The sequence below is a fragment of the Acanthisitta chloris genome, unplaced genomic scaffold (assembly GCF_000695815.1).
Source record: "Acanthisitta chloris isolate BGI_N310 unplaced genomic scaffold, ASM69581v1 scaffold30579, whole genome shotgun sequence".
Taxonomy (NCBI): Eukaryota; Metazoa; Chordata; class Aves; order Passeriformes; family Acanthisittidae; genus Acanthisitta; species Acanthisitta chloris.
Window position 1 is genome coordinate 6,533 of NW_008691353.1, and position 15,018 is coordinate 21,550.

The 15,018-nt window shown below is 39.2% G+C and overlaps 1 protein-coding gene across 1 annotated transcript in view; it reads left to right on the forward strand.

Moving 5' to 3' along the window:
- The first annotated feature begins 324 nt into the window (after nucleotides 1-324).
- LOC103809374 (lethal(3)malignant brain tumor-like protein 3) overlaps nucleotides 325-15,018 on the forward strand; it is a 16,566-nt gene continuing 1,872 nt past the window's right edge. Inside the window, exons 1-2 of the mRNA XM_009082202.1 lie at nucleotides 325-432; nucleotides 14,415-14,526. Coding sequence (XP_009080450.1) covers nucleotides 331-432; nucleotides 14,415-14,526 — 214 coding nt within the window. The 5' untranslated portion in view covers nucleotides 325-330. The remainder of the gene's footprint in view (nucleotides 433-14,414; nucleotides 14,527-15,018) is intronic.

The following is a 15,018-nucleotide window of genomic DNA, read 5'->3' on the forward strand; positions in this document are numbered from 1 at the left end:
GTGTGCTTGAAGTATAGTATGTTTTCCCCATGTCAATTTATTTGCGGTTTGAAATTTTTCTTTTCTCTCCAATACAGTCTCATTGCCTCCTAGTGTGTGAAACAGGTATTATTTTGAAAGTTTCAAAAGAATTTCCCATTGCTTTTATTACATTAGTGTATATTATCACCATTCTCATCAGTTGTCCACAGTGCCAGTGTGCAGAGGGAAGCACTTGATACTAATCTATGAAATGTGTTAGAAGAAATGTGTGGTGATATAAGCATTAAACCACTTAGAGAATTTTCAGATAATATCTTTTTTTTTTTTTTCTTTTGTAGTTCATGCATCATGAGTGATTCTGCCTCTAGTGGAAATGGTCAAGAGTTTGATGTATTTAGTGCAATGGACTGGAAGGATGGCATAGGTACTTTGCAGGGAAGTGACCTAAAGGTAAGATTTGTAATTTTTTTAATAAGCGAAGTAAAAAAATCTTAAATGCCAAAAGAATGCATTTCAAAGCTGGCATGTAGGTATCTTCTCTTATGAATAAAACATGAATCTGCAGTTCTGAGTTAAGAGACTGTAGCCTGTTAGGTTTTAGTGCTGGAGTTTCCTGATTCAGTTTGTGGTGCTGGCACAGACAGCCGTCATCCCTGTAGGAAGGCATAAATTAGCACTGCCTCACTATATAGGCAGAAGTAAACAAGTGCACCAGATCCCAAAGAAATCTCAAAAAGTGTGAAAATTCAGTCCACTTAAAACATTTTATTACTGTATCACTAAGAAACTTTATACTGTCATTGAGTCTTGTGGTCTTATATTCTTAGTTCTTTTTATTTCTAAAAATAGCTAATTTTTACTGTGCTTTTGTCATGTGGGTGCCTAGAAAAAATTAATGAAGTGAGTGCTTCTGAACTTAGTACATTGTAGAGATTGGAATTATATTGGAATAGTACTTTTAACTGATTTTTTCATAGTGGTTTTGTTTAATAAAGTAAATTAGAACAATTTTATTTTCAGATTGTTTTTATTTATCTGATACTTTCTACTGTGTTGTCAGAAGGTGTCCTTTCCTGTGTTTGCAATTTTCATATTAGAGACTTTCTTGCACCTATTTCCTGTTGATTATAGTCAATATTTTCATACCATTCAGTTTAAACTAACACTGATGAGTTTTCATCATAGTTTACTATTTAAAGAGAATCTTACAGGAAAATGTGTGGGGTTTAGAAGAACTGTTTATCTCTTGGAGACTGATAGGATTTCTATTGTTGTAGTAAAGAGTCAGAAAGTGTTTGAAATTGAGGACACAGGTTGCAAATATGGTTGTGTGTTGGTGTTTTGGTTTTTTTGGTTTGGTTTTGTTTGTTCTGTGTTTGTTTTTGTTTGGAGGGTTTTTTTAAAGCACAGAACAGTGGAATAAATTCACAAATAATCTTTTTTGCAGAGGTCTTCAGGACACCACTTAGAATGAGTACCCCAGACCTTAGGGTTGCCTCAGGGCGACTGAGATCAGGTTGCTCAGGATTTGGTTATCTCTAGGGTTTGAGATACCACAGTCTCTCTGGGCAACTTGTTCCAGCATTTGTCTACCCTCATAGTATTTTTTTCCTTTTATGGATATTTTGTTGGAATTTCCCCTTTTGTAGCTTGTGCCTGTTGCCTCTTGTCCTTTTGCTGTGCACGTCTGAGAAGAACTGGGCTCCATCTCCTCTATGTCCCCCCATTAACTACTGAAAGACAGCAGTGTAATCTCTTCTTCTGTTCTTAAGACTGAGCGAATGGATTCATTCAGCGTCTCCTTGCATATTGGCTGCCCCTGCTTGTTTTGGTGGACTTGCTCCAGTATGTCGGTATCCTTCTTGTACTGGGCACAGTAGCCCACAGATGATCTGTGGAATGGATATGTAATGCATTCCCTTGTCCTGCTGGCTGCCCTCTTGCTCAGGCAGCCCTGGGTGCTTGTGGCTGCCTTTGCTGCCTGGGCACATTGCTGACTCATGTTCAATTCCTAGGTTTTCTGCAAAGCTGCTCTCAAATAGTCAGCCCCTGGGCTCTGCACAGCTGCTCGGTTCCAGGTGCAGGGCCTTGTGCTTGCTTTCTTAGACCTTCATGGTATCTTGTTGGCCCATTTTCTTCAGCATGTTGAGGTCTGTCTGACAGCAACCCTGTCCTTCAGTTTCTCAGCCATTCCCTTCAATTTGGTAGTTTGCTTTTGCTGCCTGTACATACAGAGAAGCCTTTCCTGTTGCCTTTGCTAGTTTATTCTCTGGCTGAGCTTTGGATTTCCTAATTTCATCATTGTATGCAACAGCAATATCACTATATACCTTCTGTGTATAAAGTTTCCTGTTCTATATTTTGCTTACCTCCTTTTCCTTTTGAACTGAGCCAGAAGTCCCTAGTTCACTCATGTTGGCCTTCATCCACATTTGCTTAACTTTTTGCACATTGACATGCATCATTCTCCTGGTTTGAAGTGTCTGGAGAGAGAGCCAGATATCCTGGGCCTATTTACCCTTGAAAACATTCTCTTGTATGATCCTGCCAAGCAGATCTCTGAACAACCCAAAATATGCCTTTCCTGAAGTCCACTGCTGCTGTTTCGATATTTGTTTTGCTGGCTTCTTGCAAGATTTCAGACTTCATCTCGTGGTGATGATGATAGCCAAGGTTATCATCAGCCTCCGTGAGCAGTTCTGTATTTTTAAAAAATGTCCAGGCTTTTAATATTCCCTTCTGTTTTAATAAGCAACATTGTGTGAAAGGCAGCCATAATATTGAAATGTTTTAGCAATACAAAAGGGAACAATGCAGGAATATATAATAATAATAATAATAATGATCTCCTATAAATCATTGGTTTGTGCTTTGTTCAGTTGTGGTTACCCTATTTCAAAAGAAACCAAACCAAAGCAATGGTTGAGTCATTCATTAGTAGAGGAATGGGAAAGCTCCCATACAAAGTGAGGGAAGGGACTGAAGTAGCTGAGGGTAACTATAATAAATCAAGTAAGAAGATTCTTAACTATGTCCTATTCAGGAAAGCATGCGTTTCATTTTAAGGCTGTTCTTCTGGGATTTTATTTATTTATTTAATTTATTTTTATTTGGAAACAAACAGATTCTTGATTTTTGGACAGAGATTCTTTCTTTGGTCCAAGCATTAGGGAAGACACAGTCAGAGGTGCAGTAGTAGTCTACCCAGAATGATGAAAGATACACTGTATTGACAGGCAGCTCATTTTGTTTGGGTTATTGCTTGGGATTTTTTGTTTGTTTGTTTGGACTTTTTTAAATACAAAAGCAGGGGGTTTCTGGATGCAGTTGAAATGGAGCCATTTTAACACTGACCAAAGGAAAAATGTTTTCTAACAATGCAGACTTAGTCTGAGGAGGTCACTGGATCAGGGAGCATTAAAACTAAGTGAAAGACTTAAGTACTTGTTTACATAGATAGCAAAACAATTTAAGCTGTTAGAATAAGGATTTTTAAGTTTTAAGATAGTTGTAAAAACTTATTTTTCAGGGTTTCTTCTAAATACTGATGGTGCAAATGGTGATTAATTCATTAAAACTGTAAATGTGATTGTTGTAAGAGACTTTTAAGAAATGTTTGTTTCAGCATTGCCTGGCTTGTTGTGAGGCAAAGGCCTGGTTGATTGCCTCAAAGCTAGCTGAGCCACAGGATGCCTCTGGCCATGGAAATCCTCGAGGCACCATTTTCCACCACCAAAATCCTCCAGGTAACAGGTAACATCCCTTCCAGTGGCCAAGACAACAAGGCACCATTGACCATGTCCACCAGGTGGGGTCATCCCATCAACATCCCCTTTAGCTGCGGAGATCACCGACTGTGTTGTTCAGTGTTGACTGACATCACTTCCTGCTGCTCACTTGCCTGGGCAACCAGTGTCTCCAGTTCCAGTGTCTCATCACTCTCAGAGTAAAAAACTTTTTCCTAATATCTAGCCTAAATTTCCCCTCCTTCAACCTGAATCTGTTACCCCTTGTCCTATCACTGCAGTTTCTATCAGAGTCACTCTCCATCTCCCTTGTAGGCCCCTTCAGATACTGAAAAGTTGCTATGAGGTCTCCACACAACCTTCTCTTCTCCAGACTGAACAGCCCCAACTTCCTCAGCCTGGCTTCATAGGGGAGATGCTCCAGTGCTCTGATCAGTTTTTTGGCCTCCTCTGGACTTGCTCCAACAGTTCCATGTCCTTCTTATGCTGGGAACACCAGAACTGTGTGCAGCACTCCAGGCGGGTCTCATAACAGCAGAGTAGATGGGAGAATCACCTCCTTCAACCTGCTGCCCACAACCCTTTGGATGAAGCTCAGTTCTATCAGAGTCACTCTCCATCTCCCTTGTAGGCCCCTTCAGATACTGAAAAGTTGCTATGAGGTCTCCACACAACCTTCTCTTCTCCAGACTGAACAGCCCCAACTTCCTCAGCCTGGCTTCATAGGGGAGATGCTCCAGTCCTCTTATGAGCTTCGTGGCATCATCCAGACTTGGTCCAACAGTTCCATGTCCTTCTTATATTGAGGGCACCAGAACTGCACACAGTGTTCCAGGTGGGGTCTCATGAGAGCAGAGTAGTGGGGGAGAATCACCTCCCTTAACCTGCTGCCCACACTCCTTTTGATGCAGCCCAGGATTTGGTTGGCTTTCTGGGCTGCTAGCACATGTTGAATCATCTGGGTCCATGATGGTGACTACCTCTGCTTTGGCATACCAAATCTTGCTTAGTTCTAACTATCCCCTTTCCCGTTTCTGACCTTTCTGTCACCCTGTCTCTCCCCCTTGTGTGACCAATAATAAAATCTCACTCCCTAACAGTATTTTGACCTTGTTTGTGTTTTAATTCACGCTGAAGTAATCAATCGAACACTTCCAAGTCTGACGGGAAGGGGACAATTGTGGAAGAGGTGTTATTTTGTTTGTGGAATTCTCAGAAAGGGTTAATGTGGATCATTTACCTGAACTATTCTGATAACAGAGTATTTTACTATTGTGTCCTGAACCTAAAGAAAATGGCCTTGCCTACCAGTTACTTCTTGTGAGCTTGCATTTGTCTTTCAAAAATTGTAATAGACCTTTTCTACTAAAGGTATCAAATCATTGCCATGTATTTACAGCGAAATACAGTTGAAAATTCTGGTGAAAACACTGTAGTAGCAAGAGCCACAAATCCAAATACTCTAGCACCTTGGTAGTAGATTTAAGTGTCTGAGAGGTTTTATATTTTTATTTTATAATAAGCAATAGCTGAACTATCTGTTGCAGATAATGTATTGCTTTTATTCTCACACTTACTCTTTACTTTTCTAAAATGTTAGGAAAAATTGTCTTTGAACACTCAGATTTGGCAAACTATATTGCATGAGCATGTGTTATGTTAAATCTACAAAAATGCTGAAATGCTACTTTTTAATGTAGACAGTTGGGGCAGTTACCTACTTGAAGTCCTTTTTAATCACGTAAGTTATATGGCATTTGCTTGTCTTTACTGCTTGCACAATGAAGTTTCATGCTTATTTTAACATATGCATGTTTTAAGAATTCTGTTTTCTTGTGTGCGATATTAATACTCAGCCTGATATTAGTATATATGAGCCACCATTCTTTTTAAAAACCACTTCATTTTTGTGATTATAAGTTCCTGTATGAATAAAAGTTGGTAAAAAACCACTACAAGTAGTGTAAAATGTTTCTTGAGACGTTTACAAATCACTTTCATCAGTATTTTCTTGACATTGCTTTAATCTAACTTTTCTCGTTATATGGAAGAACAGCTAAATCAGAAATCGCAACTTGCATTATTTCTTTTTGTTACAAAGTCCTATAGGCAGTTCCATGCCTACCAGACTTCACTGAGATGGGCTGCACCAGGGGGCACTCACTTCCCAGTCTAATCAAAACAAGGGAGCCAAATCAGATACCAAAGCCTCCATTCTCAGCCATTCTCTTACGCCTTCATCTGTTTCTACGTCAGTAAAATGATGAAAATGTTCTTTTCCTAAGATTTTGGACACTGTTAATTGTTAGTTTTCTGTCACTCAGAGTTGGAGAAGGAAATACATTCTCATACAGATTTTGTTGAAAATCTTCAGCAAAAAATAGTTAGCACTCCTTGAATGCTGCTTTGAGCATAATGCTTTGTGACAGATAAATAGCGAGTAGTTGTGGAAAACGCTAGAATATCAAATTACACAGGGAATAGGGAGAATTAAAAATTGTACAGTATGATGCACTGCAGATTGAGAACAAAAATTTTAGCATTGTATATTAGTTCTTTCAAGATGTTTAAATAAAACAGAAAACTTGAATTCCAATAGAATTTAAAATAGTTTACAAATTACAGAATGCCTTCATGTGGCAGGCTAAGTAATGTATGCTCATCTGAAAAACATCAATGCTTACTAGTTACTCTGCATGGTGTGAATGTAAATGTGAAATACTCCTCTTTTTTCTCTTCTTAAAATTCTTTTTAAAATATCTCTGTGCTGAGTGCATGCAGCAATACCATGGCTTTAAGATTTAAATATACTCATTAAATTGGAAAAGCTGTAATAATTTAGAGTCACTTCCTACTGCAGTGACAGAAGTTTATGAAGTACTTCTTAATGCATTTTCTGATGCTATGTTTGGAAAGTGAACTGTTATATACTGCATGGACAGAATTTTGGTCATTATTTCCAGCTTGCAAGTTGTGCTTGAACATAAAGAAAAGAAGTAAAAAATTGATGATGAAGAAATTAACCTGTAAATATAGTTAATCAGAAAATATTGTAGGAAACCAGCTATAATAGTGGAACATGAATGGTGGAATAATGGTCAGTGATGCTTGGTATTTCCAGCAGTGCTGTAAAGACAGTGACAGTGATTCAGAGTGCTGTTTCTGGATGTAGGGGTGCAGCAACTCAAGGCAGTGAAGTATATCCTTCCACCTGCCTGTTTTGAAACTGCATTCAAATTTGGTTGAGATAATTAACGTTTTGAGAACAACTTACTTCTTTTCTCACATTATTATAGAAATACTGGTAGTGTTTCAGGCAGTAACTACATACAGTGCTTTGTCAGTGCAAAAGCTGTTTCTGTTCTCTCATGGTGCCATGTGCTGAACTTTGAGTCTGGGGAGATAGATTCCATTCAGGGAATATAGAGAAGATAGATGCCCTTCAGGGAAGGTGGTATGGGGTAGCACAGGGAGCAGAAAGCAAGGTGGACAGGACTTTCTCTGTCCATGTGCAAGCCCCAGCAGATGTACCTAGTGGCCTGGTCTTTTCCACATGGAAGTAACTTTCTTCTGTTGCAATCTAATATAATTAATTAGCTCATGCTGTGCTTCATCACCATAGATTTCTGGTTAAAATTGCATTGTCATGAAATGTGTTTACCTTGTTTAAGAAAAGGAGGACCAAAAAGGGAATTCCAGTATTAAAATTGTTCAAACTCCAAAACCAAGAAATGCTGGATTTAGGTTTGCCTTTGAATGTTTAATTGGGTTTCCTCATGTGTGATCATGGTAGGGTCTTCCGTTAAGTGATCACATGCTATTTTATCACAAAATCTTCTACGTCATTTGCTGTAGATGCTGTCATACTAGTAAATAACTGGGCAGAGGGTTTCAGGAAGAAAAAGGAATAGTTTTGTGATTAGTGCAGGTAAATCCCACATAGGAAAGCTTAGCACTGCACTTGATTCTACCAGAGCCTTCCTCTGTGATGCTGAACAGCTCACTGGAACCAAAACCTTGGCAGGTAGCCATTTTTATTTTTTTTTTGTTGCTAGCTTGGGTTCCCCATGAGTTTAGTGTTTTGTATTTAGAAATACTCTGGCCAAAATAATTTGCAGCCAGGGTTGCTTTGTAGGTCAACTTCTGGATCAATAAGCATCATCTTGGCAGACCTTGACTTCTGGCTCTGTCGCTGATGTATGTGTCACCTTAAGAAAGTCTGTTTAGCTGCAATTTGCTACTCAAGTGGAGATAATAAGGCAGACTGAGTTTGCAGTGGAGAGAAATCATTGAGAAGCCCTCTGGTACTAAGATAATTCTTGAGCACTCAGAGTGGGGTGGGGGGATTGGAAGAGCCTGAGGAGTGTCTAAGAATAAAGCAGATAAACATTACTGCAGAGAAGACTGAGGTATTGGCAGTTTGCTGGGGAAATGTCGGTTTCTTGGTGAAGGTACATGTTTTCTGATGGAACCTAAGCTTTCAGTTCTGAAGTGAAGAGGGGATGTTCCTATTATTTTTATTTTTGGAAGGATAATATTTGATAGCAATCCTTTCCTGCTTGTGCCTGTCTACATAGGAAAAAATGTTTCCTTTTAGATGCAGATTGTTCTCTCTCCTTCGTTACTTCAGGATTAGTTTATTGCAGTGTTACTGAAGCATCTTAAGATCAATCCAAGCTTGGTGGAAGGGCTTGATTTTCTTGCTGACAACAACATTCCAGTGAAAGTGGGTCTGGCCCTGCCCGTTGGTCGTGGTGAGGAGTTCAATCTCTGCTGTTTATGATTTAGGTAGCCCTAGATACCCTGAGATCCTACTTAAGTTGTCTTTCGCCATACTTGCAGAGTAGTAGCATACAGACAGGATCTCTTCTCATCATTAAAGAAAGGGTATTCCCTTTCTTTAGGTGCAGGAACATATTTCCCTAATCTTCATCCCTGAAAGAGTCAAAATTTTGTGGAGGCAAAGGTAAGGGGGTAACATGCTTACTAAGTGCTTTAAAATAAGCTGTGAGCAGAGTATGAAGAAGGATGAAGAAGGAGGAAGAGGTGATTTTTTTTTTCTTTTGTAACTGGCTGAGAACAGAGGTTTTGTTTCAGGAATTACTTTGCACTGCATTGTAACAGTAATTGCTAAAGTGCCTAAAGCTTTTTGATACATGCTCTTTGTTGTGGTTTTTTTTTAAAGGAAAACAAACAGTCATGCTGCTTTCAAACCATGTAGAGTAAATAAGACTGGCTTTACTGCTTGAAGAAAGAGTATAAAAATACCAACAGCTGCCTTATTTTTCTGAATGTTATCTGGCCCCTGCCTGGGGCAAGGGTTCTGTGGAAAAATTAGTATGTGACCATGCATGTAAAGACTGTATCGTGCACACAGAGAAGAGGAGAATGAATGGTTGAATGCATAAGTTCTGGCATTTAATTACTTAATAAACATAAGTAATCTGTAAAAAATGGTTCTGCAAGTAGCAGGATATGGTTGACAATACAATGTCCCTAGATGATTCCTTTGCTTTAAAGAGAGAAGGAGCTGTAAGATGCCAGAAAAGCTCTGATTTATCTGAGCAGTCCCACTGAAACCACTGTGATTAAATGGTGATTAACATCAAGAATGACGATAATAACTGTTTGCTAACCAGAGATCAGAGTGCAGTTCTTTGGTTTCTACCACTGGAGTCCCAGGTGTCCATCCTCTTGACAAACTGCTGTATAATTCTGTTACTTTTAGTTGCTTCATAGGTATAAAGAGCATTTACTCAATTTGCTTTTGTTTAGATAATAACAATTTTGCAGATATCTTCTGAGCTAGTCCAATCACACTGTTGTGGGGTCAAGTTATATTTTGTTGCTGAAGTTACTGTCAGAATGCAGCAACAATTGTCTTTATTGCAATGAACTCTTTGTCCTTATCTTGCCCAGTAGATGGTAGTGTTGGCTGTTTTTTCTAATTTATTTTAAAGCTGTGCATTAACATATGTGGGATTTTTCTTCCTTTTTTTTGGTTCCTTGTTCTTCCCTTTTCTTCCTTTATATTTCTGTTTGTCCTCCTAAATAATACTTTTAGCTTGTATAAAATGATAGCAACTTATATTCTGATTTGAAATCTATGTGTACTGATGAGATCTTTTACACTTTTAAGAGGACACAAGTAACAGTAGTCTGATCTCTGATCTTTGTTGCTCTGAATTAGACACGTGCAACAACAGGGACTTAATTTGAAAATCGATTGTATATATTTGTAGCCAACAGGTTTGAGTTATGTAAATATTCTAGGCAATGCGACAACTCGATGTCATCAATTGATATTGATTGCAATATGATAAACATTTTGCATCATTGGCATTTTTTTATCCCATATAGAGACAAATACTCAAGCGTATTTTTATGAAATATGGAGAAAGAACAGAAAGCCCTTTTAATTACCCCTGCATAAAACTACAGAGTGTCTTCCAGCCGGCATGATAAGGCAAAGAACTTCTATAAGAAATGGAAATGTCCTAAAGCCACTGGAAGAGGCACAGCAGGAGTCCACCTGCTTAGTCATGTTCACTGAGAAAAAGTGCATTTCCATGGTCCAGCACAGCAATGGTGGGCAAAGAATGGCAGGATGACCAAGAAGGCAGAGCACTGTTTTCATAAGAGCAAAAGGATCTTGTGCTTAGCCTAATAAAATCACGTTTGTGGGAGTACGTAATTCCTTGCTCTATCATATACTGAGAGAGTAAATGCCAGGCTACTAGAGCTATGTAATCCATAGGGTAATGTTGGCTTAAGGAAAAATGGATATAAACTGCCTATGACTACTGGAAATTAAAAGTTAGAAGAGAGGCTTTTGAGAAAGAAATTCAGGAATGGACTTTGAGTAGAGACATTGGTAACAGAAAATGTGGGTGGAACATTTAGGAAATACTGTGTGTGATACTATTGCTTGCAATAGACAAAGGCCTCATACCAGTGACTTTTGACACTTATTCCAGCTCTCTGTAAATTTTCATGCAATTTTAATTTTTATAAATTGTGTATCAATAGTAATTTTGGTCCCTGTAGGAGAACTTAGCATGTACACAGACAGAAATGGTTAAAAAAATATTTACAATATTTGATTATTATTTATTTATACTTTGACTTCCCTCGGTGTGTTCATTATCTGTTGAATGAATATTGCAGTGTTCCTGGGGATTAAATTAGCAATCATAAAAGATGAAGTTCTAGTATATCAGGGCATCATTTCCCAAGAATGTGAAAATGTGTTTCAGCTCTGAGTGGAAGGAATCTCTGATGATATTTAAGTGGAAGATACTGGTTTTGTGCCTTATGGAAACTGCAGACAAGGCAGCTAAGTAAATTTTATGTTGTATACTTACCCACTAACAGCTGGACTTGTCCTGCCAACTCAGTTACAATATATATGTGTTAGAAGAATTGCAGTTACTTGAACATGTGCATTTTTTCCCTTGTTGCTCACCTGTACATGAAACTTTGAAAGCTAAGTTTTATATCTAAATGTTGCATTTATCCCTCTTTCTCTCTCTGTGGATTTGCTCATGAAAGCTGTTGAAATTTCTTTCTCTACTTCTTTGTCATCTGATCACTTAAGACCATTGGCTCCATTGGGTGGGACAGAGAATTATTTTAAGAGATTACGTAAAATTTGCAAACAGGCATTTGACAAAAGTCAGGTGGATTAAATTCATACCAAACATTCCTTATAATTTATTCTCTTTAAAACAGTGAAGTGACAAAAATTCATCTTCTTTGTGAGTTTATTTATAAAGTATTTGGTAATAGTCTGTCTTTGTTTCCGTCATTGGGAATTTTACTGTTTGCTGCAGTGAAGACAAATTTAAGGAAAATCCCTTCATCCAATACAAATGTGTATTTTTACTTAAGGAGTTTTGTGACTTAGAAACAATTTTTTACTTCTTAGAAAGCTATGGATCCATCCTCAAAAGTTGGCTCCCTGGCCCTGTTTCTTTCCCTGTGTATCATCTGCTGTGAAATTCCAAGCTGTCAGGATACCTAGGGAAGTATCTGGGAGGACTGCTCTTATTGTGTTTTGACTTGGAGGAAATATTATGATGGAACCTTTACCTTTTGAGGTTTTATGTCATCTGCTTTCTAAGTAGAAGAGACTTACAAAAGTATTGAATATTTTCATAGGCACATAAACCACCATTAATCTAGATCCTTTTTTGTCATTCTTCCAACAATAGAAGCTAGTTGGCACATTGCTCTGGCAGCTCTTATCCTGTGGTGGCTTTGTGCAGCATGCTGCTATGTACATCTATTTATCCTGTTTTTGAGCAATTAACCTCTGTCACAAGTTGTTCATTGCTTTTCCTCCTCAGCTAGAACCAGAGTATGACTCCTCAGGTCTGAGGCATTGTTCTGGTTAGCTGTGAAGGTCTTGGCATGCACAGAAATGCTGATGCTGTAGCCAGGAAAGTAGAGAGTGAAAGTCGACATGAATTCAAGTTTGCACCTTAATGGGGACTGGAGGCCTCTGACACTGGCAAAAGTGAACTGCAAACAAAACCAGGAGATCCAGTGGTCAGTGAGACGGTGACCCAGTAGGGCTGTTGTGCCCTCCTGCCTTCTGAGGCAGTAGTGAGTCATCACTCTCCATCACTGAGACCATCTTAGCATGGTGGCCTGACTGTTGAAGAGCTTCTTCATTAATGGTTCAGTTCTTGCTGCCATTACCACCCTCCAGTGAAAGAGCAGTTGGGAGCAGCCTTCCCTGCAGTCATCTGCCTTGCACTGTTTGGTGCCTGTCAGTCAGGACTGGTGGGTCATTGCATTAGCTGGAGTGACATCTTTGTACCACAGGAAGCCCTGGTGGATGAGGAACCTGTGCGTACTCCTGGAGCTGGACATTGATCGAATCATGCAGAAACATCCCAGGTATTCAGGTGTGCCAGGACTATTCAGAAACACCTTTGGTTTGGATGTTCCAACTGATACTGTGTGAAGGTGCAGGAGAGTGTTTCCAGAGGTTGATCAGTAACCTCCTTGTGACCTGGTCAGTTGGTGGGCCGCAGCACCGTGTCTTGGACTGTCTTCATAGCTTGCTTGCTGAGCCACTTCTTGGAGAGTTAGAGCTCTTGAAGGCAAGGAAGGTTTACCCGTTGGCATCCACCTGTTACAGGGGCAACAAAGCACCAATAGCAAAAATGAGCTTAACCGGAATAGGAACCAGACTGGGTGCATAAGTCAGCTGTAAGATGCAAGGATTGTCTTCTGAATGGTAACTCTACTGCTTTTCTTTGCTTGGAACTGTGTGAATGTCTGTCCACTAACTGTAGTTTGTGGTGTTACTGCATTTGGTTGCCTTTCAAAGTTTAACTTCTGGTCCTTCAGTCCAGATGGATTATCAACAGTTCATCTATGCTTTCAAATCTATTGTGAGCTAATAACAAGTAAAAAAAATCTTGGCTCCAGTGACAGGACTCTCTGAGGGTGTCTTTTTCCTCTCCCTCCCATCAGCTTATTATTTCTGAGCTGGTGGCTCTTTGCAAATGCTGAGGCTGGAAGGACTGTATCAGTGAAAGCACACTGTTGTGGCTTGTACATTATGGGGCTCACCTTTGCTTTCAGCCAGAATGGCTTATTTCCAGTACTGTGCCATAGCAGGGTCCAAAATGAGTTGGAGTGATTTGTTCAGCCTCCAGAGGCACAGAGAGGGTCAATGTGGTGCCAGGTAATTGATCCTCTTCTCGTTTTCCCAAGGTAAAGTTGCCTGACCAGAGAAACAGAAATAGACTTTATGCTACTACCTTGAAGGAATGTTCTCTCTGGTGGGTGCTGGGAAGCTTTGAAAGACTCTCTCAGACATAACTTTCCCTGTTGAAAGCTGTTGGTGAGAGCACCTCACAGATAGAGACCTGTTTTCTGTTGCAAAGGCTCTCCTTTGCTGTTCAGAGCAGACAGTCAGGGGTAAAACGTTGCCTTGAGTTCAACTCATGTAACCAGCTGGGCCTGCAAACCACATAGTGACTGGCAAGCTGAAGTTGTTTTCATCTGGTGGTGCTGTAATCACTACAGCGTTGGGAAGATGCTTTTCTGCTGGCAGCAGGATGGCTATAACTCCCGGTGCTCCAGTGTAAGCACAGCATGTGGGGTATTGTTGAGCCTTGCTTCTGGCTGACAGTAGTATCATATTCAGTGTGTAATTAAACAGCTCATAAACTGCATTGAGATGTTTGTTTATGTTGTGCTTTATAGCAGAGAAGCACAGTGTTTTCAGAGGATGCTGATATTTCTGTACTCTGTGAAGCATTTGCTATGTGATGTGCAGTTCCTTTTTCCTCAGAAAAAATACTTAGTGTCTGGAGTGTGTTATTTTGCTGGCAATGAAAAGCATATGGTTAGAAGATGTGCTCATGAATATCTGTTACTGGTCTTTTGAGTCTTGTGTGTAAGTTAAATATCAGTCTGCATGTGGAAGCATCTGTATCAGTATCTATTGCAAATTAATATTTTTAGATATCAGAATGAATTTGCATTATGCTTGATAGAAACAATAAAGGCTTGTTTCCAATTCCTTCGGGCTAGGCAGAAGCACAGAGAAAACAGGCAATATAGTGAGGACACCATGTGAAAACTGTGTTGGTGAATATAAGAAGACACTGGAAGGGACTTCAGTTAATTTTTACTATGCCATATGCCATTTGTTTTGTCTTACAGTTTAGAGTCAATGAATTTGGGGCCTTGGAAGTGATTACAGATGAAACTGAGATGGAAAATGTTAAAAAAGCAACCGCTACCACAACCTGGATGGTTCCAACTGCTCAAGAAGGTCAGTTAGGAGGTGATAGACTTACTTTCTTTAATATACCAGCTTTTTTAAAAGATTGCCTCCCAAAAAAAAAAACCTACTTGTTTAATGACCAGAGTATCTCAGATGATGTTACCTGTTTCTTAGGGTGTGAATAAGTATGAAAATGAATGCATTTTAAGTTAAAAGGAAATAATTCTACCAAACATCTAAAGTTCAATTGCAGCTATTTTTTTTCTAAGAAAAATTGTTTTTTACAATTTGGAATTGGTGTTTTCCCTCTATTTAATTTGCAAAATAGTCAATTTCTTACTTTAAAATACTCAGAAATTTTTAGATTATTTTTGTGTTGGTTTGGGGGTTTTTTTTGTGTTGAGCAGGTTCTCCAAACTGCCCACAGACTTTACTAACTACCTAGAGCTCATTTGTGACGAAATACTGTGCACTGCAAACTGCTGTCACATGATACTGGCTGCTGTTCAGCTGCTACCACTGATGTACAGTGTTAGACAT